This window comes from Harpia harpyja, chromosome 17 (genome assembly GCF_026419915.1).
Source record: "Harpia harpyja isolate bHarHar1 chromosome 17, bHarHar1 primary haplotype, whole genome shotgun sequence".
NCBI lineage: Eukaryota > Metazoa > Chordata > Aves > Accipitriformes > Accipitridae > Harpia > Harpia harpyja.
This window is the reverse complement of record NC_068956.1, coordinates 25,661,005-25,687,829: the sequence shown is the minus strand read 5'-3', so window position 1 is coordinate 25,687,829 and position 26,825 is coordinate 25,661,005. Positions and strand designations below refer to the sequence as shown.

Genomic DNA, 26,825 nt, shown 5'->3' with positions numbered 1-26,825 from the left:
ACAGCATCTTTTTCCTCCTCTTAATATAAAAGTTACTCCATTTGGTTCCAATAGTGGGTGTAATACAGGACATACAAATTGTTGAAGTTAAGATTATGAAGTTTCCAACGGTTTCCCACTATGACAACTACAAGGAAATTAAACCTCTTCTAGTCTTCTTTCAACAGCTAATGTCAGGAAGGAAAGAGTTCTTTTTGCCATACCTTGCTTTACGGAGAATTTATCTACAACCACTTTTGAAGAGAGTCCGATTATACTTTCATATTAATATTTGCAGTTGAACGTACAGAGTACCAGGTGATTCTCATAACAATAATGTTGATTTATAACTGAGAGCATGCAAGATACAGAATAATCAGATAGAGTTCTACAATACCAAGAATAATTAAAAGTATTATGGTAGAACTGCTCCTGCAAGTGAATGCACAAAGAAGGCATGGATGGGCAAAGGGGATGTTCAGATAACGAGAGAAAAATCAGTGGAAAGTACCTTGCAGAATTTCCTTACTTCTATTAATCAATAGATTAAGAAAAAATTAAAGACAGGACGGTAATTAGTTGCTTGCCTCACAAGATGTTAAGGAAATTGAAGTAATTCTTACCTTCAGATTATTAAAGCTAGAACATGAGCCTGCTGACATTTAAAATAAGATTTCTAAGATTTACAGCTCCCAAGCATGGAGATGTCATGGTTTAACCCCAGCCAGCAACTAAGCACCACACAGCCGCTCACTCACTTTCCCCCACAGTGGGATGGCGGAGAGAATCAGGGGGGAAGTAAAACTCGTGGGTTGAGATAAAGACAGTTTAATAGGACAGAAAAGGAAGAAAAACTACTACTACTACTACTACTACTAGTACTACTACTACTACGAGAATATACACAACAAGTGATGCACAATACAATTGCTCATCACTCGCCAACCGATGCCCAGCCAATCCCTGAGCTGCAGTGCTCCCCCAGCTAGCTCCCCCCAGTTTATATACTAGGCATGATGTAATATGGTATGGAATATCCCTTTGGATCATTTGGGTCAGCTGTCCTGGCTGTGTCCCCTCCCAGTTTCTTGTGCACTCCCAGCCTCCACAGGCAGGGCAGTATGAGAAGCTGAAGAGTCCTTGACTTAGTATAAACACTGCTTAGCAATAACTAAAACATCAGTGTGTTATCAACATTATTCTCCTCCTAAATCCAAAACACAGCACCATACCAGCTACTAAGAAGAAAATTAACTTTATTCCAGCTGAAACCAGGACAGAAAACCTCAGGGATATCTGTTTCTTTCTTTCTTTTGTACATGTGTATGTAACACAGGTACTTCCACTTGCCTGGTTAGTGTGATGTGCTGAAAGCTGGAACTTCAAGGAGAGCTTTATGCCTGGAGGACCGGAGACACATTGCTGCATCTCCACCTTCCATGCACTTATCAAATGTGCCTGGTCCCATCCTCCGGCTGCAGAAGGCGCTCACACCTGCTTGGCTTCCAAAAGACAGGGTCCTCTTTTGGGGGATATAACAAATAGAGAGTCTGTGGTGGGTCAGCTGGTGGGAAAACCTTTGTTAAGCTGGATTTGTCTGGTAAGGTTGACGGGCCTTTTGTTATTTTAACTCTTTTCTCTGCAATTGCTCTACTTGTATGAATAAACAAGTACCACTGTTTTAAAAAAGCTGTTCTGAGTGTAGCCCCCGAGAGAAAGTCTACAGGTCACAGAATCACAATGACTAAAAAATCAATAGAATAGAGTAAGGCTGAGGACTGACAGAAGTGAACATGTCGGGAAGAAGGACAATCCAAGAATAAAACCAAATAAATCACCAGGTGCCCCAGAAAGGCCAAGGCTTAGGTACTGATGGGACATGTGCCAAAGACAACAGTGAAGGATCAGGAGTTCAGAAGCCAAAAAGATCTGAAGAATACATCAGCTTTCAGACCCTAATACACAAGCAGACCCAAACACTGTTGTTCCTCAGCATATGTGTAGAGCAAACTCATGGGAATACATTATGCTTCTGTCATATACTGGAGGAGTTATTGGGAAGCTTTTTTATCATAATAGCTGCTTGGAAGCTGGGAGATACTCTGCTGAGTGGAAAGCAAAACTAGAGTTCCTCTTAGATTAACAGCTGAGCAATTAAAAACCAATATGTCCCTCAGTCTTAGGACATAAAGCAGTACTTTCAAAGCCCAACTTTCTCAAGTACTGTGAAATTGTAGGATGGAGGTCCATACATGTCTCCCATTCATTTTTAAACAGCTTGACCTTATTGGCATTATAAGCATGCCTTGGCAAGTGTTTAAACTTGTTTGTCCAGTTATTGTGATTTCTAAGACACATTCAGTTCCTGGTATGGGAACAGGTAGAAATGTTGCAGATTTAATTTAAACAAATCCTGACAGCACTAATAAACTATTCCAAAGGATGCCATAATTTATCATAATCAGTTAGTCAATTAGAACTCGCTCCAGTCAGAAATGAAAAATTACTTTTGATCTATTAAGACATCAGGGCAATGTTAAAAACCTGTTGCAGTCTACCCCACAAAACACTGCACAGAGAAGGCTGGGACACCAGTACCAACCCAAACCAATTTTACAGCTTTTTAAAAAAAAAAAACACGTGAGGCCTTCCACATTCAAATATTACAAACAAGCATTGATCAATAAACACAAACTCTCCCTTTATTTGCTATTACAGATGGGCTATTACAGGTACGTTTGCTGGGTACTCTTTCTTTTGCAGGTGCAAAATGCTTAGTCTACAAGCAAAGCAGGTAGCAATATTTCAGATTGTGATTCTTTTTTCGTGACTGTTAAGGCATTATTTGCCATTACATTTAAATGGTAGCTGTTTGAGCCACTGTGAGTATGAACTGTGCTGAAGTGGCATATTCCCAAGCCAGCATGGAATCATTTGTGGCTAAATCTCAAAAATAGTCCAGTAAACAAATTTCAAGAGGTAATTTCCTCAGAGATGAACAGTGCTCACTTGCTCATGTAACAGCAAAAAAAACCTACTAAAGAAGTCAGAACCATCTTAAGTATGGGTACTCTTACGGCTTTTGAGGAAGACGAAGCAGGGGTTGGGAGGCAGTGCTTTCTCCAAATTATTCTTTCTGAGTTGTGATGTTTTAAAAGATTGCCAGGGGACAGGACACTTTCTTCTGGCTGAACACTTCCCTCACAAACACCATACACGTTAGGTAGCAGGGTAACTCGGTTCACTAGCCATTTGTTTCTAGCAGCTGAGATCCACAGAACTAAGAAAATACAGAAACTTATCCTAAAGCAGCTTTTTGAATTCTCTCAAATTTGGATTTGAAGATTTCTTTCTGCTGTGGAACAACTGGTGAACTGCTGCTCTGACAGCTCCATCTTTAGGATGCCAAGATTATTTTCTTTTTCATTTTGGAGACCCAAAAGGTGCCTTTGATGCCCTTCATGAGACAATGCAAATGCACCCACAGCAGAACAGGTCACACCAACAGCTTTGAAAGCCAGCACGGGACAAAACCACCTTTATTAATCTGCCTTTCATGCAACTGGCAGTTAGCCCATCCATGCTTCTACAGCTCTTCCACCTAAAATGAATATAATTGCTATAGAAGAAGGAAAATAATTTGACTTTCTAATTCTAAAGTACTTGTACGGCTTCTAAAATAACCACATATGTGGAGAGAAAACCATATCTAGCCATTGTTGGCTATCCTCAGACAGCTTTGCCCCAGTTTCCTTTAATAGCACATAAGCTAAATATGCATTCTCTCAATACTCATTAATCACAACACAAAGGAAACAACTTAATAAATGCTAGGTGACAAACTGCAAATACTCTTTGAAAAGAGCAAAGACACAAAGACAGTATTTTAAGTGACAGTATCTGGGACATCTACTAATTGGATTTTCAGCAATGCATGGATATGCCCCATTCATTTACACAAATAATGGTGAGGACCACCAGCACTGTGGTTTTGTCTTTTTAATATTGCTATTGCAAGGTACATATAGGAATCTCTTCTCTGTTTTGCAATACACTTTTTCTCACTCTGCACTGTGAAATACAAATGCTCATCTAAGCATAAAAAAGATCATTGAAGACATAAATAACTCAGTTAAACATAAACAGAGAAATAGCAGCAAAATTTCTGTCAGAATACATTATCTGCAATAAACCTGACTCTATGAAGGTACAAAGTTACTAAGCCACACATTTACTTAGTTTTACCTAAGTCTACTGGGAAAGTCACCCATGGGAGAATATTAATGGGAGTTTGCCATCATATGGGGAAATACACGAGTTTTTAAACAGAGAAAAGAAGTGATAAGGAAGAGTATATAGTTTTATTGCCAAGCTGAACATGTAGGTGCTCTCAATATCTCTGCAACAGAACAACTTCAGTTATAATCTTGAGGAGGAAGCAGTATGGGAAGCGGTGAATTTGCTGAGGACACAGAATTATTTAAGTTACACAAAAGGACTGAGAACAGAGAGGAATTCCAGGAGGATCTAATCAAAGTGAGTGATTGGGCAACATGACGGTAGATAAATTTTAATGAAGGTAGGCACGAGGCAATGCTTAGTAGGTAAAACTGTTCACTTCAACTTCATACTTACTGATTAGCCAGCACATCTGGGGGAAATACACTAGCAATGATGATAATATTGTCTACCTTTTTCTCAGTGTGATAAGAAAAGGTCATTGAAGAAACAGTTTTTTCAGTGCGAGTATTGTTTATTTTTCTCTTCTCTCAGTGTCTGCTGTCAATTTGTTCAGTGTCTGTGATTCGTGTGAAACAGTAGTTCAGCTTTTCAGAAGAAGAGCATGGAAGAATTAAACTCCTGAGAATGTAAAAAGACTAAGGGACACCCGTTTTTTTCAGCTTTCTAAAATGTGTAGAAGGAACAAGATTGCGCAGAATAAAGCATTAGCTGGTGACAATTAGGCGATTCCAAACTCACGTGAAAGAAAAAAAGTCTTATCAGCAATGGAGCTAATGCAGCCTGGTGCCTTGTGTCTTCTGGCTGGACCCTCCGGCGTCTAAAAGGGCTAGTGATTTTAATGAAGGTTTCTGCTGATTGGGACACTTCCATTGCTGTTCTCCCATGAGGATTTCCTGCTATTAAAGACGAGCTCATTTTGCAGGCTTTCCCTCAGTAAGAGCATCAGTAGGATCTTGCCTCCCAGATGAGGTGAATTCCTCAAAACTTGTAGCAGTTTATGTTTGACATTTCTGTGGCTCTGATAAATTTGGTTGGATCTGGCCAACAGGGCAATAGGACACACAGGGGAAGATGAGACAGACTACATTGTCAGAGCAGACCCTTCCCAGACTTGAGCAATGCTGGTTCCTCCAGACTGGTCCAGAATATGTTATCCACCAAAACGCTGGTCAGACACGTCAGCAAGCTACAGCCCCTTTCTATGGGGAAATTGGCCACAAGTGCCTCCCCAGGGCTGCTTGTAGCGCCAAGATTGACTGATTTACCTGAACAACAACAAGCAACAATGTCACCCTTGCTGGGGCCAAGACATGGGCTGCTGTATATCAGGGCATGCACGACTGCCATGGAATAGGTAGTCCTATAGATAGTCCTACTGGCAGAGGTAATAGATACTGGAAAACCTACTAGGGCTCATCCTGCTTTCACTCTCCAAACGCAACAATTTAGTCACTGGTATATTAATTTCAGCTGTACAAAGCACACGCTTCCGCTTCAGCTGGATACACTGCAGTTCAGGTACGAATGAGAAATCCTTCCTTCAGGAAATTGGAAGAGGCCCTTGGATGGGCACCATTAACCGTACCACAGGTGAAGCGGCAGGAGCCATGCTCTGCTGCTCCCACGCTGCAGAGAACAGCAGCTACAGCAAGCGACAACGCCTGAGCATGTCTGAGCTTTGTGTAGAGGAAAGCGCAGGGTATATGGTAAGGCCATCAGTTACTCTATGGAGAAGTGGAAGAAAGCTGCCCACCAGGAACATGCCAAGAGGTATCATTGTCCTAAAGGAAGCAAGGAGGAAACCTAATTCAAGGAGGAAAACCTAATTCAACATCTGATATCCTTCCCTGTAGACTCCCCTCCAAGGACGACCAAGCTATTATCAGCTCCTATCAACAAGGGGCCTCGCTGGGGTCCAGCGTGTTCAGTGAGAAGCTCCTCATTTTTAGAAGTACAACCTAAATATGTGCATTTACTCCAAACTTCTCTGGTTATTTACATGGCTCTGTGGGTATTAGTTAGGCTGGAGCTCCCAGTGTGCTGAAAAAAGTTCCTGCCCTGGACGTCTTGTAGCATAAAAGAAAAGATCCAGGAACAAATCAAATAAGAAAGGGAGTATAAGAAAAGATGTATTATCAGTTATTAACTACTTGCATCAACCAGAGCTGGGGCACATTAAAAAGCGGGAAAAAAAAAAAAAAAAAGAAAATCCCAACAAAATACTCAATACTCAAACCATGGTGTCTTAATGTAAAGTCCTGCAGTTCTTTCTCAGGTAGAGCCTCAAACCAACTTCAACAGCGAGATTAACCTGAGAATACTGTTTGCCTGATTTCCTCTTGCCCCAGGATATACATCTTACAGAAGTTCTGTGTACTAGGAAGCTGTAATCAGTATAATCACATTTTTATGCTGAAATGGTATGAATGGGGAATGACATGATCAGGATTCACTTTGCTTAGAGAACATGGTAACTCCTCAGTAGAGCAACCTATACCTGAAGGCATTCATAAAGAAAGGGTTACACAAAGAGTGTAGATACAACTGCACTAGAGCCAATAGGATTTTGTCAAAAAGATATTGGAGGGAAATAGTAAAGCTTTTAAAAATATGTATTTCATAATAAATACTACATTACTTACATTTCCTCAGCTGAAATTTCTTGCTGCCTGCGCAAACATTTTCAGCCATTAATGGAAGTAAAGACACCACATGAAATACAGCAAATATCAGAATCTCAAGGATTTCATGCATAAAAAATCCATCCCAGGAAGCAGCAGCTATCATGATTTTAGTCCCTTATTTACTGTTTCCTAACTCAAAAATACCATGCTGCTATCCTGCACCTCTGAACTCTGTGTTACCATTTTCCTTCTTGTTAAACATGCAGCTAGGAAGTAATCTGCTTAGCAACCAGCACAAACATATTGCACCAGAAGAAAAGAAAGGTTACTTGACAAGCAAACTCGGCTGGAAGCCAGCTAAAAGACCCAAAGGCACCTCAGTCAAATGTTTGTGTTTTCTGAATAAACTATAAATTGATAAGAGGAACAGCAGGGACAGACTAAGTCAACAGTGATTTCGGGGCATATGCATGCAGGTGAGCCATTGCCCGTGCATGCTTTTATTATGGCATATAGACAGAATAAATGACAAATAGTTGGTTCCTCATGCAAATTTTCCACTGTGTAATCTATGTAGCTGAAACAAATAGTTTGGCCTCCTGACCCCACCAAGCCACCGCAGCACTGTCCCCGCAGCAGCAGAGGTGGGTGCTGAGCACCCTTACCAAGAAAGTACCATGTTGCCCTGACATGGCCAGATGCATGGGGCATGTGCTAAATGAGATGAATCATTTTTGGCTTTAAAAAACATTCCCGTGGCTGTATGAGCAATCAAATGCCATTGCACTTGGGGATTCTGAATAAAAGCAATGCAACAGAAGTGAAGGACCAGATTTAGGCATCTTTAACAGAGCCAGACAGAGGAAAAGGAGAAGGGACTGGTGGTACTGATGGAGCTTCTTGCTTCCTTTGAACCCACAAAGACACTCAGTCTTTGAGGATGCGGCCTCAAATCTTTCCAAAGCCATCCATGTGCTACCTCAGCATAGCTCTCACACCGTGTTTGCAGCCTGTGCACAAGGGGAATGTTTTAGATAGGCAAAAACATCTCCCCAGCAAGCAGCTGCTCTAGGCAAGCATGTCTCTCTAGCCCACCAGAGCATGTTGTTGAGCTCAGCGAGAAATCACGGCCCTGTGCGTGTTTTCCCACCAGATCCATGCCCAGGACCTCTGAGGACTTGGCCATTTTCTGCTGCCTGTATTCTAGGGGAGGAGGCAGCAGAAGAAAACACGTAGGAACCCTTCACTGCAGCAGGGAGGGCTGGGAGGACATCCTCCAGCTACTCTTCAGGCCAGTCACCAACAACATACTCTCAGGATTTTACTCACGCCATGTCAGAAGACCCAAGACCTTGTGTGGCACCACTTTGGGACATAAATGCATGAAAACTCTCCTGAGAACTGACAAGATTCACACTCACTCTGCAAAATATGGCTGGAAACTTAAAAGAGGCTGAGATACCTCCAATTCAAAAATAATTGGCAATGACACAGCATACTCAGAATGAAAAAAAAATCTTTTGGATTCCATTCTGACAAAACACTGAAAAAATAATGACTCTAATGAGGTAGAAACATCTAGGAAGTCACTGAGATAGAATCCAAATGGATCAATAGCATGTAAGGCAGACCACAGGCCCTGATAGAATAAAAACATATCCTTTAAAGGACAAATGACTCATGAAGAATTGGTTAAGGAGGATACATCATGTGCAGGTACAGAAGTGCAAGATGCTGCTACTACAAGCAACTGTCTGGGGAGAGATCACAGCCCAGTATCATCATCTGTACATGGGGAAAAAAAGAGGACAAAAAATAGCAGAGCTGGGGGTGGGGGAATTGTGATCCATTTTCTGAATATATTAAAATAGAAAATGCTGTATTCCAGGAACTCTTCATATTCACAGAAATAATCTTTCCATTAATCTGCTCTTGATTACAGTGACTGTTTTCTTAACATGAATAGCTGCATCTCTGATGTGACATGTAGCACAAGAGAGAAAAGATTCAGCCTTAATGCACACCCAGCTAAAAATGGAGGACAAATTTTGGAGAGAACTACGCATCACCCATGATGACAAACAGAAAGTTAACAGTGACAGAGTGGGAAGCAGCCAGATCAAAAGTAACCAATGTCCATAGCTCATCTTTAAAGATAAGAGATGGCATCAGAATTTAAGGTATGAATGGATCATTGCTGACTCAATACAGAGTAACAGTTTAGTAAACATACCTGTACTAGTCACTTGCTTTCTTTGTACAAGATAGAAGAAAAAAGGAATGAAAATCTTCAAATTATAGAGACAACTTACTGGGCAAAAATGAGTTTTTTCTGTTCCAAGTCAGCCAGAGACCACCACCAGGAAATCAAGCCTTTCACACCCTCCCACTAGGAAGCAGAGACACAAGTTATTTTGGATGCACTTCATTTTTCAAATGATCCTTGCAAAGACTTCGCAATCATTGCTTAAAACAGACATGAAACCCTGGGCATGAGGTAACAGTAAAGCCTACCTGTTGTATCATAGAGCTGGAAGACAGAAATGGGGCAGACTGACATGGCTCTCCTGGGTTTGGTGTGTGCGGACCCACGGCAGATCTAACATGGCCCTGTAAGCTGCCACACTGCCAGCGCTCTGGGAGGCAAGGCAGGCTGGGAGGACTAAAATCAGCAGCTACTTCGGCTACTTCGGCTACTTCAGCTACTTCTCTGACCACACCGAGCCAGCTCTCGTGTAGCTAGTGCCACGTGTAGCTCACACATAGGGAGCGTTGCAAGTACCAGAGTCTGCATATCTAAATTCCTGAATCCTTGAGATGAGATTCATCAGTGCAATCATAGGTGTCCAAATGCCATTTTTAGACATTTTCATGCACCTGAGACATCTGCATGACATTGCAGAGATCGTATGGGCAAACAAGGCTGAGGGGATCCCCTGGGCTCTTGAAGGCAGCACCAGAAACCTACGGTCACACAACTGAATCCCCCCTCCCAGCATCTTCCTTGTGCATTCACCCAGGCACTATCCTTCATTACGCATTCAATACAGCTCATCTACCTCATTTGTAATAGGAATCTTTCTTTTGACAAAAAAAACCCCTGCAAAATCTGCCACAGTGAAAAGGTATGTTTATTCCCAGATGAGAATAAACTCTCCCTCAGTCAAGGCCACCCTATCCAAACAAGTCCTTTCCCAACCAGGCCCTCTCAGACAATCCTTAGACAGACCTCGGCAGGCGGCTGCGAGAGGTGAACCTTCCAACTTCATTTTATAGGATGAACATGTCATTTTAATGCCTCTGACAAGGCCATGCTTTATCGAGTGCATGAGCAGCATCCCGTCCCTGGCACTTACAGGCAGAGCTCCAAGGCACCGTAGGTTCACGGCCATGATTTTTGTTTATGGTACTTTTAAGGACAGAGCTTGGTGCTACGGAGGTCCTGTTTATATTTCAGCTGCTTTGGAGGCCAAGATGTAACACGGAGGTTTTTAATGCCCCTTGTGCTGGCGCAAGCTGCCCAAGGCTCTCGCAAGGGGAGGGCTTGCACTTGCATTTATTCTGACCACATTATGACTAACTTCAGAGGGTGTATGGGAGAGATGACTGTCTCTGAGTGAAGAAAACCCATGAGCAAACTAAGACGGTCCAATTAATCAAGAGTACCCTGCTCTACCTGTGGTTTCTGAGTTAGACCCTAGGAAAAAGGATAGTTTATCTGTATGCAAACATGCTCACAGTTTCACTCCACTTTTTTCTCCATAAGAATTCTCCATTCTACAGCGCAGTTATTTACAAACTAGCTTAAAGGGCTCATTCACTGCCAAAGCCTACTTATAGGAGAAGAAAAAAGGTTTCTTTGCTCTTGATAAAAGAAATACATTTAAGACTGGATGACAATGCATGATTTTTGTGCTGTGCAAGGTGACTCAGTGCCCTCTGAAAAGGCTTTCAGCTCCAGAGGGTGCGAGTGTTACGTGACAGCAAGGACTCCTGGCCTGGCCTGTAGTCAAAGGAGAGCCACAAGTGACATACCCATGGTGGGATGGGAGGAGGAGGATGGAATGTGTCTTCAGAGGAAGAAGTACCTGGGGACAACATTCAGGGCAGTTGTACCCTTATTAAAGCTGCACCCTACAGCAGCTTGCAATAGGCAAGCACAGATCATGGTGGGCTTTCCAAGGTCTACCTGCAGTGCTATGACCCAGTCCAGCGTGGTCAGCTGCAGTGGGGACCTGGAAAAGAGCATTTTGCTTCTCTAGAAATCATCCTTCTTCACCATGCAAAGTCTTCAGTATGCAATAATTGGCAACCATCACTGGTTATGCTGTTTCTAGAAAGGATCATCTTCCATCTGCTGATGAGGTGAGCCCAAAATGCCTATCACCTCATAAAGCCAGTACTCCTTCAGCTGTTTAGGCAACCAGTATCACACTACTGCCAAGATTGCTCCTGGGGTGAGGTTTCCTCTTTCATCTCCCCCAACAGCAGCTTGGGACACTTGCTTGGCACAAAAGCCTCAGTGCTAAGAGGACCCAGGGACAGGGGTGAGTGACATGTTGGGTCCCAAAGTGTGCATGGAGCAGGTAAATGGGGTAGTGGTGTAAATAATGGAACAGCTTTTTAACAAACAGGAACAGGTTTGAGGACAGACAGAAACTCTTACTGTGCTGCTGCAGGCATGCAGTGCTGCTGTGCACTGCACCTCTCAGAAATGCTCTGATAGGATTGAAATCAAATTGCTTAGATGACGACTAATCGATCCAAGTGGCTGCACTATCGTAGGTAAAACCAAACAGTAAGTTAGACTTTTCTATTGCATTCTTTCATTTTAACTACCAAAGGTACCATTTGAAACTTAGAGCAGGAACATTTAACTTGACAGTCTCTCTCTAAAGACAATTAGTTTAGAGGCAAGACATTAAAATATTGACAGCTGCTGATAAATATATACATATTTTTGCCAGTCACAGGTAATTTTTAACAGCTTAATACAGTGTTTTTTATGATCACTAAGATCGGTGCGTTCATACCAGTAAATACACCTCTATTGCTTCTTGAGAGATAATTGCTAGGCATTATATCATTTAATATATAATAATTTCTTCCTCTCTCCCTGGAACAGAAATAATTCATAGGTAAGAGTATTACTGGGTCATACCAGGGGGTCCTAGCTAGTGGTACATAACAAAGCATTCGGGGACTGCAACTACCCTGAAATGCAGTTTAAATCATGTTTAGACCACCATTGTACCTCGAAGGAAGGAAAAGCATATACTTTCTTCTGTACTGTAGAGAATATTTACATTTAAAGAAACTATTGTTTCAGTTCAAAACTTCCAGGCAATCTCCAGTCTGTTTCTTTGTCACAATATCACTGAATGTTTTAGCACAGACAGTAGCTAGGATACATTTAAAAGATCTTTTAAGGGCAGAGCTCACCGTTGCAGTGTGCAATGCAGGGTCGTGCGCCCGCCGCAGAGCTTCTGGCTTGAGAACACCATTTGCTTAAGTCGCAAGCAATGCTCATTAGCACTTGCAAAGTCCTGAGTATGTTTACAGGGTTCAAAAATTATTTGGATTAATAAAATCTACTCCCGCACATGGCAGTGAAGAGCACAATTGGGTAAGTAGATCTCCAGTGTGTGGATTCTGAAGTGATTATAAATGCCTGTTCTGTTTAAGAGATTAAGTAGCACTATCTAAGGACTTGGAAGGATTTTAAATGCTGAGATGTTTATCAGGTCAAATATATATATCTCTCAATTGTTTTCAGTGATGGATTAAACACATACAAAATCTTTCCCTAATGTAGCTTCAGCTACTGTTCAAAATGAGGTAGTCTAACAAATGTATTTAGGACAAAATAAAAAAAAAAATCCATGTGTGGAAATGGGACCAAAGGCTTTATTCAGAATCCTTTGAAGAAATGCCTCCTGTGTTTTTTAATCAGCAGTGTGCTGGTACGAGTGCTGCATGTTCACAAAGCTATATTAGTACGCCCTTTCTTGCGCTGGGGTCCCTCTGGCTTTAGATAGGTTAAGCAATTGCTGGTATTAAATTAGCACACTGATTTCCACTGGTAAGAAAGTTCCTGCGTCTTAAATTACAGATAAACTATTCAAATAGAGACAAGGAGAAAATGAATAAATGTACTCTTACAAAAAAACAACAAAAAAGTAAACACATCTGAGCAATTGCAAAGATAAGATGTATAGATCAGCTGAATAATGATTAGAGTATTTTTAAACCAGATAGGTAAGTATGTGTTTACTCAGTGTAGCTGAGCTAAGCTGACTGTGCTTCAGCAAACAGCACATAGCTAAGGAGAAGGCTGAACATTTTAATGTACTCACTACTGCACAATAATTAAGGAGAAATATATTTGCTGCAATTGCAGCTCATGCTGGGCAACTTCTCCTACAACCTCATTTTAGAGCTACTTGTATTTTTACTTTATTGGGTTGGAAAAGTGAGCTTGGTTGGAGCAAGCAGAATATGCTAGCTCTTGTTTTTTAAAACACTCGGGTGTTCTTCACTAATCCATCACTAAAAGGCACAAACAAATTCACTCTGAATACAGCTTAAAGAGAACTAGGATGCTCACCTCCATTTATGGAAAGTTTTGAAGGTGACAGGGAAGAGGATAAAGGGGGCAGTCCAGATTTTTTAGTGATGCTATGTGGTACATTTCATTAATGAAAGGCTTGCATGTAGTGCGTTTGCCAAGGGAGACCAGTTTTCCCAGGAACACAGGGACTGGCCAGGGAGTTGTGGTCTTGGGTCCTCTTCCCGGCTCTGCTGTTTCCCTGATGGGTAGCCTTGGGCAAGTCATGCCAGCTCTGAAACGTTTAATTTCCCTGTCCTTGTAGGCAATCAGTGATTGATTTCCATTATAAAAAGTTTTACAAAATGGGGTTTATACTAGCTTTCTACAACTAGTCCAAGTCTGGGAACCACACTCAAAGTAGAAGAAGTCCGAAGATGAAGAACAGAAAATTATCAAAGGTCTCTGAAAATATGGCCTGGGAAAAAGCTGAAGTACTTGGATTGATTCATTTCTACAGAAGGGAAATGAGATGAGACATGACAACAGTCTTCAAATATGTATTAGGCAGAAACAATTCTCTGCATGTGTATTGGGCAGAAACAATTCTCTGCATCCTTTGCAGATAGAACAAGAGAAACAGGTATAAACTGCTACGAGAGAAATATAGGTTAGGCATCATGAATTATTTTCAGAAAGTAAAAAAGGAATAAGCTTCCTAGGCAAGCTCCATCTTTTAAACATGTTATAAACAACAGTAGAGAAGAATCTGCCCCAAATCATGCAAGTATAGCTGATCATGTGTCACAACAAGGACATCTCACTGTGCTGCCCTGTTTTCAATGACCCTACGTCTCTGATCTCCCTGAGAAAGCTTCGTGAAATGTCTTACATATGTTCATTATAATTTCTTAATTGACAAAGTATCTGTTATCAAATACAGTCTTTTCTGGCTGCATTCTGGCTATATAGACTTTTTCTTGTGCACCAGAATATAATACACATGAGGACCACGTTTCTAGTTCCATGTTTTGTGGTCCATATGAAAGCGCCTTTAAAGTCTAACTTCCCTCTTCACTATTCTTTGATTAGCTTGTTCTAATTTCCCTGCAGTTCACATGACACAGTTCTCTCTTCCCTACCCAGTGCTAACAAGGCGGCAGCTCAGCTGCTAGTTCTGTAAAAAAGTCACCCATGGGATTAACTGCGCTCCAAGAAACTGCTTCATAAATTTGAATACTTTGATATGATAAATGCCAAAGCCAACTTTACAGAGATGAAGGACTATACGTACTTCACTGCTGAGGCACTTCCATACAAGTTCTCCCTCAGCTCAGGAAGGAGGCGACATGGTTGCGTCACATAAAGGCACAAATGTTCCTAAAACTTTCCCCAAGGAAGCAGAGCTTTGTTCCACTGGAGATGAGCACAAGTGGCTAAATGTGACATTTGTGTCAAAACACTTCAAACGTGGTCCTGAAGCATTATCATGCTCCCCCTGACATCGTTTAGGGAAACCATCCCTTCCAGCACATAGTTCCCACAGCTGGTGGTCATTTTCCCTGTTGTGCTCCTGGGAAGCTCATCTCTGGGTCTCTCAGACTGACCATCCTGGAAGAGAGCAGGTCCAGAGGGCTGGAGGCACCTGGGCTTCAAATATCCCCCATAAACCTTCCAATATGCTCCGAGACGGTTCGTGTGAGAAATGTGGCACATTCACGTGTTCCTCACTTCTCCTTTCCACAAAGCAGTGCTAACAACACTTGCCTGCCTCCCAACAGTTTTCTGAAAGAAAACCAGTTGATGTACGCAATATTCACCAACACCTTTCAATAGAAACTTCTTTAGAAGTATCAATATATTAATCTGCACTTAGAGCCGATAAATTGACTGAACAGGTTTGTCCATTGAAAATAAAGGTTTCTGTGTCTAGCCATATCATGCGACACAGCAAGGATGAAATCTGTCAGCGCACTCTATCACTTCAGCCAGCACTAAAGTGCAGGGCAATTTCTGCAGAATCAATGGAGCTGCCACTAACAACACTGTGCAGAGAAGCTCTCCATATTTCAGACAACTGGAGTTCTTTATGCAGCTGTAAATAAGTTACCCTTCAAGTGCCTACCAATCTATTGTGGTTTTGTTTTTTTTTTAACAAAAGTGAGATATTCGCAAATGTAGGTTGGTTATTATCTGCTATTGCTGGACCTCCCACTTGCAGTCACAGTGGAAACACCTTGTTCCCAAGTTCCCTGAATGATATGGATTCCCAGCTGGTGCTGCAGCATGGGCTGCTGGAGACCTCTCCTTCTAAGGTATCTGCCACTGAGTAGTCCCCATGAAGCCAATTAAAGAAATTATTCATGTTAATATGAGTGCAAGTGATCCTTAAGCCCTTAATTACTCCCTGTACTTTTACTGTTTAATTTCTATGCACCACTCTGACATCTTGGAGAGTTTGCCTTGAAACCGCGTGCTGCAAACCACCACAGCTCATGAACAGCTTAGGACTCCTGATGCAGGGTGGGTGCCAGGGCCACCCCCAGCTAAGCCATCCCTTCCTATCTCTCAGCACCCGCAGATTGCTCTGAAACTTTTTATACCCTTTTATCCATTTCCTTTGAATCGCTACCAGAAAAATTGCTTAATCTCCAGCACAATACTGCAATGATACAACAAAAGTGTAAAACCTAAAGCGCGCCAGCCCTTACGAGATGAACAGTAATTTATATAAGGTGATTTGTTACTGTAGCTTTGCTAAAATATTGCCAGACTTGAATAGTTTGAAATCTGCTAGGCAGAATTTAGATTGCTGAGCAACAAAAGTCCAATGTCAGCTGTGGCTTCTTTACCTCCAGGTCTGCAACTAATGCTAAAGAGAAGTTGAATTTAAATAAATTTATTCTAAGCATGACTGAAATGCTGTAAATAACATATCAGTTAGTATGCAAGAATATACACTACATAATGCAGGAGGGACATAAAACACACTAAGTGCTGTACCAGCCTAGCTTTCAGGGGTTTATTTTACTGGACTATGCTTCTACGTGGCAGCTTTCACTCTCGAGGCACATTTCTATTAATATTAATCAGGTCCAATACCAAGCCCAGGACAGGGATCGAGAAGGTTGAGAGCGTTCGGTTCACAGCTGCGCTCCTGCTCGCAGCGGGACCCCCAACTTCAGAACGCTGCGGCTGCACAAGACGAAATGTCAGAAGATACCAGCAGCTGGCGAGCACGGCTCCTCGCCCCCCACAGCCACAGGCAGAGGAAGCGCATCGGTGGCATCAGCGGCTCGTTAGCCACGGGCAGAATTTATGCACGCTCAGAGACCACGGGGCTAATTTGATTGAGCAAGTTATCCACCGCAATTGGTTCGTTCAGCCCTAGCTGCCAATGTGAAATGCCAGCACACCTAGCCTGGCTCCAAGGTGAACCAGGGCATTATTTCAAGCAGTGGGAGGACCTTGAGATGGAGATGGAAGCTGCAAAAAGTTCAGAAGGCCAAGTCTGGAGAAAGCCCTGACATCTTTACAATCCACCCAGTGGAAAACATTTTAAAACTCCGGTAGAGCTTGGTTCCCCCCAAAACTTTCCTCTAAAATACCTTTACAATGAGGTAAACTTTCAAGCAAGCATGCAGTATTTTCCTGGAAGCATTATCAAAGCTAATTACATATACATTTCATTAGTTAATTACAAACTGCAAATAAGCGGGGTGAAGATTTGTGCCTGCCGTAGTGGAGGCAAATGTTACCACAATTCTTATTTAGTGCCAGTCTTCCAAATCACTTGCATCACCGGGAGCGTGCATGGTGCCATGCAAATGATGGACAGCACCAGTAAGACAGGGAGTCCCTTGTCTACAGGCACGAGACAAACCAGCAAAACCAGAGATAGTGCACAGGCATTTTGGAATGAAACACTAATTGAATGACCACATTTTTAAAACTGTTAAAATAGGCAACATAGCATATTTTAGCAGGATGATTACTCCAAATATATGGCCATATGGGAAGGGCAGAAGTCATAAATGGATGACTGCAGAGATCAGAGGATCACTGTTGATGATCACAGAGAAAATGTGGATGAAGGAGAGGCTCTGTGCAGACTGGTATCAGGATATGAGAAGCATTAAGAAGTGAAGCTAGTGCCTAATCATTCTTCTGATATAGAAATATTTCTCACGTGGACACAATAACAGTAGTTAGGAAACCAGCACTTCCATCAATAGTGATTAAATCTCTATTGCCCAAATCAGAAGTGTGTAAATACAAACGAGAGGCATTCACCCTCTATTACCACACGGCTTCTGTCATGTCAAGCTGCTAGAGAAAATTGTCCTCCCACGGGCCAAAGACCTGCGATGTTTTGTCCTCACCCACACCAGGGCTGGGCATGACCTTGTTGCTTTGCTTCACCTCTGCCCAGACGGCAAAGGAGCACTTCCCACAGTCCCCAGCTAAGGGCAGAAACCAGTTTACGACAGCTAGTGAGATACCACTTAGGGAAAAGTTTGCCACCTACCCAAACCAATTTAAAAAAAAAAATTAAAAAAAAAAATAACATGGTTACAAAACTGTGGGCTCCTTGAAAAAGCCAGTCTGTTTTAAAATGTATGAACCTTTGATGTTTTAGACTAGTTTTACTAGGTTTTTTAACACAATAGCTGGCATGCCCTAAAGTGGGGAATACCAAATTAATCCTAGCTGCAAATTCAGCCTGACGGTCCATAGTTTAATCTTCTGACTGTGACTGATAGCAAGCTTATATCAATTAGCGAGCTGCTCGGGGGCTTTGTTCAATTAATCTGAATTTTTTATCTGCAGATACTTTTGATTTGCACAACAGGTAGATGACAGTTCAGGAGTGCACACATTCCCCAAAGCTTCCCACCATCACAACTGAGCTCCAGTGCAGGATCATTGGTAAGCCATGCATAATTCAGTACGTTTCTTAGAGCAACTACCACTTTGCCAAAGGAGCAGGACTGACTTGTGCGCATAAGAGAGAGTTTCTTAGCATCAGCTTTTTTCTTTTACATTTTCATGCATCTTACTTTCAGGTTTAAGCTTTTTTAAACTACATCTTAGACATTTTTAGAACATACTATTAATGTGTTTGGAAGGCATACAGAGACCATGACGCTACCTCTTATTCTTCTTACTTTCCCACACAACTTGACAGTGTACAGGCCTGTTCTGTATCTAAATTTACAAGCTGTGACAAGTGATAAATATCCTAATTCTAAAAAGCTATTGTGTACCTCTGAGACAATTAAAATTCCTTAGATACCTAGATGCAGTACATAATACATTTAGTCAACATTAGAACATGTCAGAGAAGGAACATTTTATCCCAGGACACATCCAAGCATCTAAAAATAGGCCTTTAGTTTAAATAAAAGTATTGTAATAACGTTCATTGGGAAATCCCCGCTCCTCAGATTACAAAAGTAATATTAATTCCTAGATCATCTCGTACTGTGCAGTAAGAACTGAGCAGAAGAGTTTATAAAAAGTGCCGAATAAATTACACAAACTTTTTTTAGGAGAAAAATACTGGTTAAAAGCGATGCATTTTTAATTCTTTCATCTAACCCAAGAAAGTCATACCACACACTTCAGGACATAGACTGAGCTCTGGCCCACCCTAATCCATACAGTTTAGCAGCAGGAGAAGAGGATACAAGGGTTTCCCAGGTTTGGTCATGAGATGTTTTGATCAAGATACGCCATTTTATTGAAAACTTGTCATTCCTCACTCAGTTTTGCTTAGTTTTCTCTGGAGGTTGTACATACCTTTCCAGGAATGGTTGGCAGGAAGACAGTATAACTGTAATGTGTGATAGAAAGGAAGTTAACAACTGACCAAATATAAATATTAAGCTATCACGGCACCTGAAATGTACGCTATTTTTGAGATGCAAAGCAGTGGTAGGAAACAACTCATTCCTTCACTTACTGTATTCCTTCTCTACTTTTAGTGGTGAGGTAGAAGGGTGTCTCCCAATTCTTTTTTGCCAATTAGAAGCTATTTTCTTTCTTTGTAGCAGTTTAATTAAGGAATATCATGGAATTTGTCTTCTTTGAGAAGGTTGCTTTAAATAAGAAAACAAAAAGAGAAGACTGATGTCACGTTCAGCTGGAGAAAGGTTCATGACATGCAAGAACTAACTGATCTGGGCTCGTTTTGTGTCATCAAGGTCCACTGTGCAGAGTTAGCATTGCTGGTGGTTGCTCCTGGCATCGGTCCCCCAGCTGGCCAGCGTCGGCATCATCTCCATTGCATTCTGGTTAGCAACGTCTACCTTTTTACATAGAAACACATACGGTGCAACACCTAATAGCCCAATTGAGACGGTGTGCACTAACATAACACAGTAACCTTATGACCGCTTGGTGAATCTGCACACGGCAAGAGATGTGCTCCATTCTGAGATGGACCTCACCAACGCACGATCAGATGTCGAGGTTCATACAGGAACGCTGCCAGCTATTCTGGCAAGGTCCCGTTCCCATCTGTGAATAAGAGCATTTTATTCTCTCATCCTAAATGCTCGTATTTCTGCATAAGTATTCCTGAGTGTGTAGCCTTCTATGGATATGGTGATGGTAACTTAAACTGCATGAAACCATATCAGCAGTCCGTGGAGTTGGGAACAGCATAAATCAAAGATTTACACCATGTAGTCCAGCTTAATTGACTCCTTGCCATAAGGAACAGTCAAAGCTTTTTTTGCAAATCACAGTTCAAACCGAACAACAGCAGGTTTCTCCTCCAACCACAGCAGCCCCATAGGTGGACCCTTAAAGCTGGCACATGGGAAGCACACTACCATTTCTCAGGCTCATGTCCAAGGGACTGAACATTTGCTAGCCGCTGATGGTGGTATCACTGATGTGTAGTGTGCCAGTAGCCTACAGTTTATGATAAGTCCCGCCCGGGAGGAAAATACTCTGCAATTGTTTCCATTTTATTCAGCTTAGTGTTCTTGTTGGAGGGTCTCAGTTTGTCATTTTTCTGCCACTGCTGGTTTTACTTATTTCAGACCTAAGTCAGCTTTCTTCCAGCTTTTAAATTAACTTTGGAAATCCCAAATTGAAAGCCTATGGTCTCGCACCTGTCACAAGACAAAGAACCACAACATTTTGAGCTGTTTACAGCCTCATGTAATCTTGCCCAGGTCTCTAGAGACTGTCAAGCAGCAAGCCAGAAGGAAAGGCTGTTTAAGCTGCAATTTTCAAGTTCTTGTATCACAACTAACAGACTTGTGGCAATACTGAAAGCCTCAAAAGATGCTGTTTCTTCTCTTTATTGCAGATATTCTCAAGAGCACCTGGAAGACTTACATAAATGCCCTCAATTTTAACCTGTTTGGACTAGATTAGTGTGATGGAAAAAATGTCATGGGTGAGATTCCAGCCCAACCTCTACATGGGAAAAGTTTTTCCTCTATAAATAGCACCGCACTCTTTTGGCTGTAACACTTCTCTTGCTACTAAATTAGAATTCACGAGTCTTCTACAGGATTCATAATGGGATCAAAGATTAGAAACTTCTTTGAAGTTTGTCTTCCTTTGCTCTACTCTTAATACATACCTGCACTAATCCACCATGGTTCTCCTAAACTAATCAGTCACTCTCCCTCCCCAAAAGGGACAAGTATACAGGCTTTTTTCAAATCCCCATTTATTTGTGTTCATTATCCACACTTCATTTTGCAAGGGCATAACATTTTGTTAATTGATTTTTCATGTATTGTAAAGAGGCCAGCTCTGTTCTCTGAAACCTTTTGGTCCAAATGCGATTTGCCGGTAGTATTTACAGTATTTATAACTTTAGTCCTGTTTATTGCTAGTAAGGCACACAGTGGATTGAACTGTGTGCATAACAAATTCATAATATTTCACCTTTGACAACAGCTATTAATAATATGATTGCAATGAGATCATCTCAGACTCACTTTTTTAATTTTGTCCTTCTTGAAAGAGATCAAAGAAACACTGAACCTCAAGGTTATTTGCCTCTTGTTTAGGAAAAAAAGCTAACAGCCTCACTGACCCTAAGCAGAAACTACACAAGGGAAAATATAATTTCAAAAATCCTTTCAAAGTTTCCATAATTCAAAACTGTGACACAGGTATTCCTTTGCCTTGCTGTAACTCAAAATTGGCTCATAACTACCATATCAAATATCTTATATCTTTTAATTAATGCTTAGTTTTGGAAAAAACTCTCTTTGGAAAAAGCCTGTTGTCATAGAGTTTGTAATGATTTTTGTCATTGACAGTAATTGGTTCAATTGGGCACCTGTTTGACTCATGGATTTTAAAGCTGGAGTCCCTCACTGTGCTTACCAGCTCCAACCTCACAGACAATACAAAATGCAGAACTGAACCAGAAGCAGTATGCAGTGCTTTTTGGAGATGGATCTTTATGGATTTGAATGCATCTAGATTTCCAAAAGCTTGAATTTCCGAAAGCACAAAACCTGTGGATGAAGTCAATGAAATACCCCAGTGATGAGCCCCATAGTTAGACATCAGAATCAACCCTTTCTAAATACAGATTTATAAACTCTAATGAAATGCATGAGAAGTACATGCTGAAGAGGAAGCATCTGCTGCAGGAGCAGCAGAAGTCCTGCAAGGTCGTACTTCATTAGTGGGAGACTATGAAGATTTTAACTGCAATTTCATTAGAAGGCAGATTAGTCCAGAATAAAAAAAAAAAAGAAGAAGAAAAAAAAAGTAAGAAAAAAGTTTTTAAAAAGAAAAAATAAAAAAAGAAAAAGAAATGGAAGAGCTCTCACTTCTTCAAAGCTTTATTTCTTAATTTTTCTTTGGGCTAAATTAAGAGATTAATCCATTTCAATGAATGCCCACAGGGTTCACTTCTAAACGAGTATTTCCCCCTCATCAGATAGAATAGGAAGATTACAGTATAAAACGGAGACAATTTATAGTGAATTTTCTGGTCTTCAGAGGGGTTTTAATTTGGATGTGACAGATATGTTCCAGTTGCTGCTTGCCTTCATATTTTCAAAAGGCCATTTTAAATGCTACTGTTCTGAGTGCTGTGCATCCCCAGAAAGACATGTGCTGTGCTTGCCCATGTTACAGGCTCCGGACTGAGCGTGGCTTTTCCCCAGACTTTAAAAGTCACACTCCACCAGCAGCAGTCTTCTAACCCAGGCTGCAGAGGGGACCAGCCTCATGTTTCCCCTCACATCCCTATCAGAGGGGATCCCCTTCAGGCTCCCTGAAGACTAATTGCTTTAGAAAATGTGATTTAAAGACTGAAAAAAATAGTTATTTTAGAAATGGCTTCACTGATTTCTCTGTATCCCTCTAAAAAATGAATGAAGTCCATTCTACTGCAATAAAAAAAGTAGTCACGATCTCCTATTGACCAAGGCAGAACAAAACCAGCCACAGGACATCTTTAAAATAAAGAAGGGGCTGATGAAACAGCCCAGTATAGAGGTACCTAAGTGGGCTGCCACAGTAGCTACGTTCATGAGACTGATCATTGAATCATCTCCCCACAGAGTCAAAGGAGAGGGATAGTTTGGGTGCCTGTGATGGGAATAATCTAATTGTGGGGCGATGCACTACCTTCTCCAGTGAACCTGGTGTCTGGCAGCCTGGTGTGCCAGTGGTTTGAACTGCTTTTTACCCTCTGCAGATTAAACACTAAGAGTCATGGTGACTAAATTAGGCGCTCGTAATCAGTCAAATAATCCTGTGTGGAAATGGGCCAGGAAAGAGGATTTGTCACTATGCATTTCTTCCTTGTCGCCCCATTACCCAATACCTGTGCAAACATTTGTACTCTCCCACCCCATTTTACGGACGGGAAAGTGAGGTGGATAATTTAAGTCACTTTTAAAAAGCCAGACAGAAATAAGTGCCAAAAACTGGAACTGGAGCTGCCAGGTCTGAGCCAGGACAATTTTAGCACAATTTAGACACAGAATCTCCCAGACCAGCCTTCTTACAACTAAACCCGCAGATTTGATATGGCATTTTACAACAATAACAAACATGATGATTAAGCTCTCTGCTGAAGTGGAGCTGGCAAAATTATTTCAACTGTTCTTTGGTTATAAAAAGTGGGCTTTGCAGAATTGAAAGTTTCATGGATTTTTTCAGTTTTGACAAACTTCAGCTCAGTAAATTTGCAACCCCTCCAAATGTTTCAGGTTGGCATCTTCATATAAAAGTAGTTCCTCATTTCCAAACCAGCTTGATCTTCCTTCCTTTACTTATTCATTGCAGGGAGTGGTACAGACCCTCCCAGTATGGTACTGCTTCCCTCTTCTGTGTGCTCCAATGGGCAGGGGAAGAGGTAACAGTGTAGACAGTAAAAACATTATCTAAGCTATTAAAATATTATCACATTTAAAATACTATCACAAGCACTGTATCTAAACCCCACTGAAATTAATGGACAACTTATACTTCAGCACTGTTGTTTCAATCTCTGCAAACAGAGAGAAACTGCTGTGCCTACACCTCCAAGTCATTCTTTGAATGTTTTTTTTTCCCAGTTGTAACAACTAGAGTATGAAAAGTAAATGCTGAGAGTCTGGAAGGCAGCTAAAATGTCTTTTCAGCCCTTGCTCTCCCTGGCTGACATACTGCACTTTTCCAGCTGCTTCACCCCACAAAGCTGAAAATCCTAACTCGATACTGTTCTATTTTAGTCCTATTCAGAGCGAAGTGATGGCATAAAGTGATTCTTCCATCAAAATATTAATATCAGAGTAAGATCAGAAGGGAAAAAAATTTTGAATTTGTCATGTAGAAAAATGAACAGAAAATCAGTCATAGAAATATGATTGGAATGTATTTTCATATAGGAAAATCTTTGCATTTACATGCTTATCTATTTAAGAACAATTGGTATATCTATCCATCATGTGACAGTTTTGAATGTTCCACCTTTTTTGGAGGCAATTAGCCATGTATTCAAGGCTTCTGTGCTCACTTTAATTTCCCCATTTCTCTGCCCACCTGAATCTGACACTTTGACATCTTTGCTTATTAGAATGGAAAATCAGCATTTAGCAAGTCCAGGCAATGCAAGGTCAAAAACCAGCGTGAAAGCTATACATTGGAGAGGGGATCATGCAAGTTTACATAAAACATGCAGTTTCATGTTTCTATAATTTTAAACAAAACAATAGCTGTCATGAGATATTAAAACAAGTTTCAAAATATTCATCACCATTTCCTTGCTCAGTCTGAAAAGCAACTGCTTCAGCACTCAGAGCTGTGGGTAGATATTGAATACCATTATGTCTTTTAGTCTAGCACCTCGCCAGAGAAGAATTGCCTCTAACACCATGCTATTATTCTATTTTAAGAATCTTAAGCAACAGGGATTTCATCACTTGAGTTGGAAGATTATTTAACAGACTAGTAGACCTTATGACTATGAAGTATTTCCTGATATTATACCTACATTCTTTCATTTCCTAAACTCATAGCAGTTACCATACCTCAACTCATTCTAAACAATCCGTCCTTCTTCCAATCCTCCACACATCAAACTGTTTCATGGTGCTTAATGAACTGTTTCCCATGTGGTACTTACAGCACGTTAGAGTCTATTCTGAGGAAGTACATAAAACTAATTACGTGAGCAGGATATTCAGCCGATCAGTAGAAATGTAGATACAAGCGAGAGAACTCTAAGACCTCAAACTAGTAAAACAGAAACTACAGCCTGGGCAGTGTATTACTGCACTGCAGAATCACAAGATAATATTGGGAACCACATCCCACAACTGTGGGCCTTTGGTGTACGACGTGAACCTCTTAGGCAAATTTTATTTGGGGCAGAAACAGGTGAGGCTTCAATATAGTGTATTTAAAATTTCAAGGGAAAATACACGAAGTTAGGTATTTTGTTGTAAGTTAGCTATTTAGGAGTCTTTCCTTTATGTTTACACAATTGTTTCATTCTACTCCAAATCATACTGGTTTCAACCTTAACATGACTTTGCTGGTCATTTACTTTTTCTCATATTTAGCAGAGAACACTCATGTTCCTCTTAGATTGAAGTATCTGAATTTTTCAATTCTAGCCAATTCAGAGTGTAAACAAACTCGACAAGTTTTTTGACATACAAAAAACCCCTCTGCCTAAATAAAGAACAATGGTTTAGAATATTATGCATTTTTAAACCTCAAAAGCAGTAGGCCAGAGCTGAGGGTAAACTTGAACTTTTCAGGTCATCTTAAACAAAAATTTTACTGGAAAAACCTATCAGTGGCACGGAACAAATCTGGGGAGGGCTGATAGCAGGACCTGGAGCTGACCCTCAGCCTGGAGTTTCCCAGCTGTCCCACAGGTGCCAGGCTGCGTGGCTTTGCCCCAGCAGAAGACCTTACGTGGGCCTTGCTGTGCTGTGGTATAAGCTGCTCTGATGTGGGAAGCCTTGGGATGGGAGGTGTGGAAGTGGCAGGGAGAGCTGCACGCTCGGGAGAGGAACATTAGTAGCAACAAAGGATGGACCCCCTCCATTAGTACAGCAAGCTCTCACTGCCTATGCTTCTCTGAGTTTATTCAAACACAAATGCCCTTGTTCACCGTATGGAACAAAGAGCTCACCCTGAACCGTTTTAACCATTTCATTTTGAACGTGACAGGACAGCCAGCGGTGAGCCGTGGTGAGCTCCCCTGATCTATCCTAGGACCCAGCTCCAAAAAGGAATGGTCTTTGGCTTCTGCATCCCACCTCCTTCAGCAAGGTGAGAAGCTGCCTTACATGCCACTGTAATCGTGAGTGAGCTTCACCCTAGCTCCCCTGTGTGCAAACTGCAAGTTACATGTAAGCACCAAAGAGTGGATTTTAAATGGCCAAAACAGACTAGTGACCCTGGCTTGCCGCGCGGTTGGGATGTCAGAGCTGTCCCTCCAGCCTCAGCAGACAATTGGGCAGGGCCCCATAGGAGCAGAGCCCCGTTACGACTGATCCTGATTAGCAGCTGATGGCACTGCTGTCGCAGTTGGTGTGTTATCGGCGAACAGCAGCCTGGCTTATACCCACACTCCAGGGATGGGACTCCAGGAAAGACTAGAGGACAAGCAGGCAAGTGCTGCACAGCCTGCCCTGTCCCTACCATGGGAAAAGAGCACGGTCCCACCGCTGCAAATCCATTTAATTGAGTCGATCAGAATATGTGAGCTATTGCCAGAAAGTCAGCTGAGGAGCGTAGCACAGGCTCGGTGCACATCCAGGCTCACTGCTTTCAGAGAGGTCACGGGAAGGGGAGAAATCTGGGGAAGAACAAAGCTGCCACATCGCAGCTCCATTAACAAACTTCCCTGCAACACAAACATCACGTCTCCTTACTCTAAACAAGTGGGGTTTTACTCTCTAGACAGTCTTTAATCAGTATTAGTATGCCAAAATGAG

General features: G+C 41.6%; 1 protein-coding gene across 5 annotated transcripts in view; it reads right to left on the bottom strand.

Moving 5' to 3' along the window:
* The window catches only part of MTUS2 (microtubule associated scaffold protein 2), a 309,423-nt gene that overhangs the window by 152,719 nt on the left and 129,879 nt on the right, over positions 1-26,825 (bottom strand). The window contains exon 1 of one of the 5 annotated variants that reach the window (XM_052813040.1): positions 12,288-12,498. The exons of the other annotated variants lie outside the window; for them this stretch is intronic. Coding sequence (XP_052669000.1) covers positions 12,288-12,375 — 88 coding nt within the window. The 5' untranslated portion in view covers positions 12,376-12,498. Of the gene's footprint in view, positions 1-12,287; positions 12,499-26,825 lie in introns of those variants that run through there. 5 annotated transcript variants of the gene reach the window in all.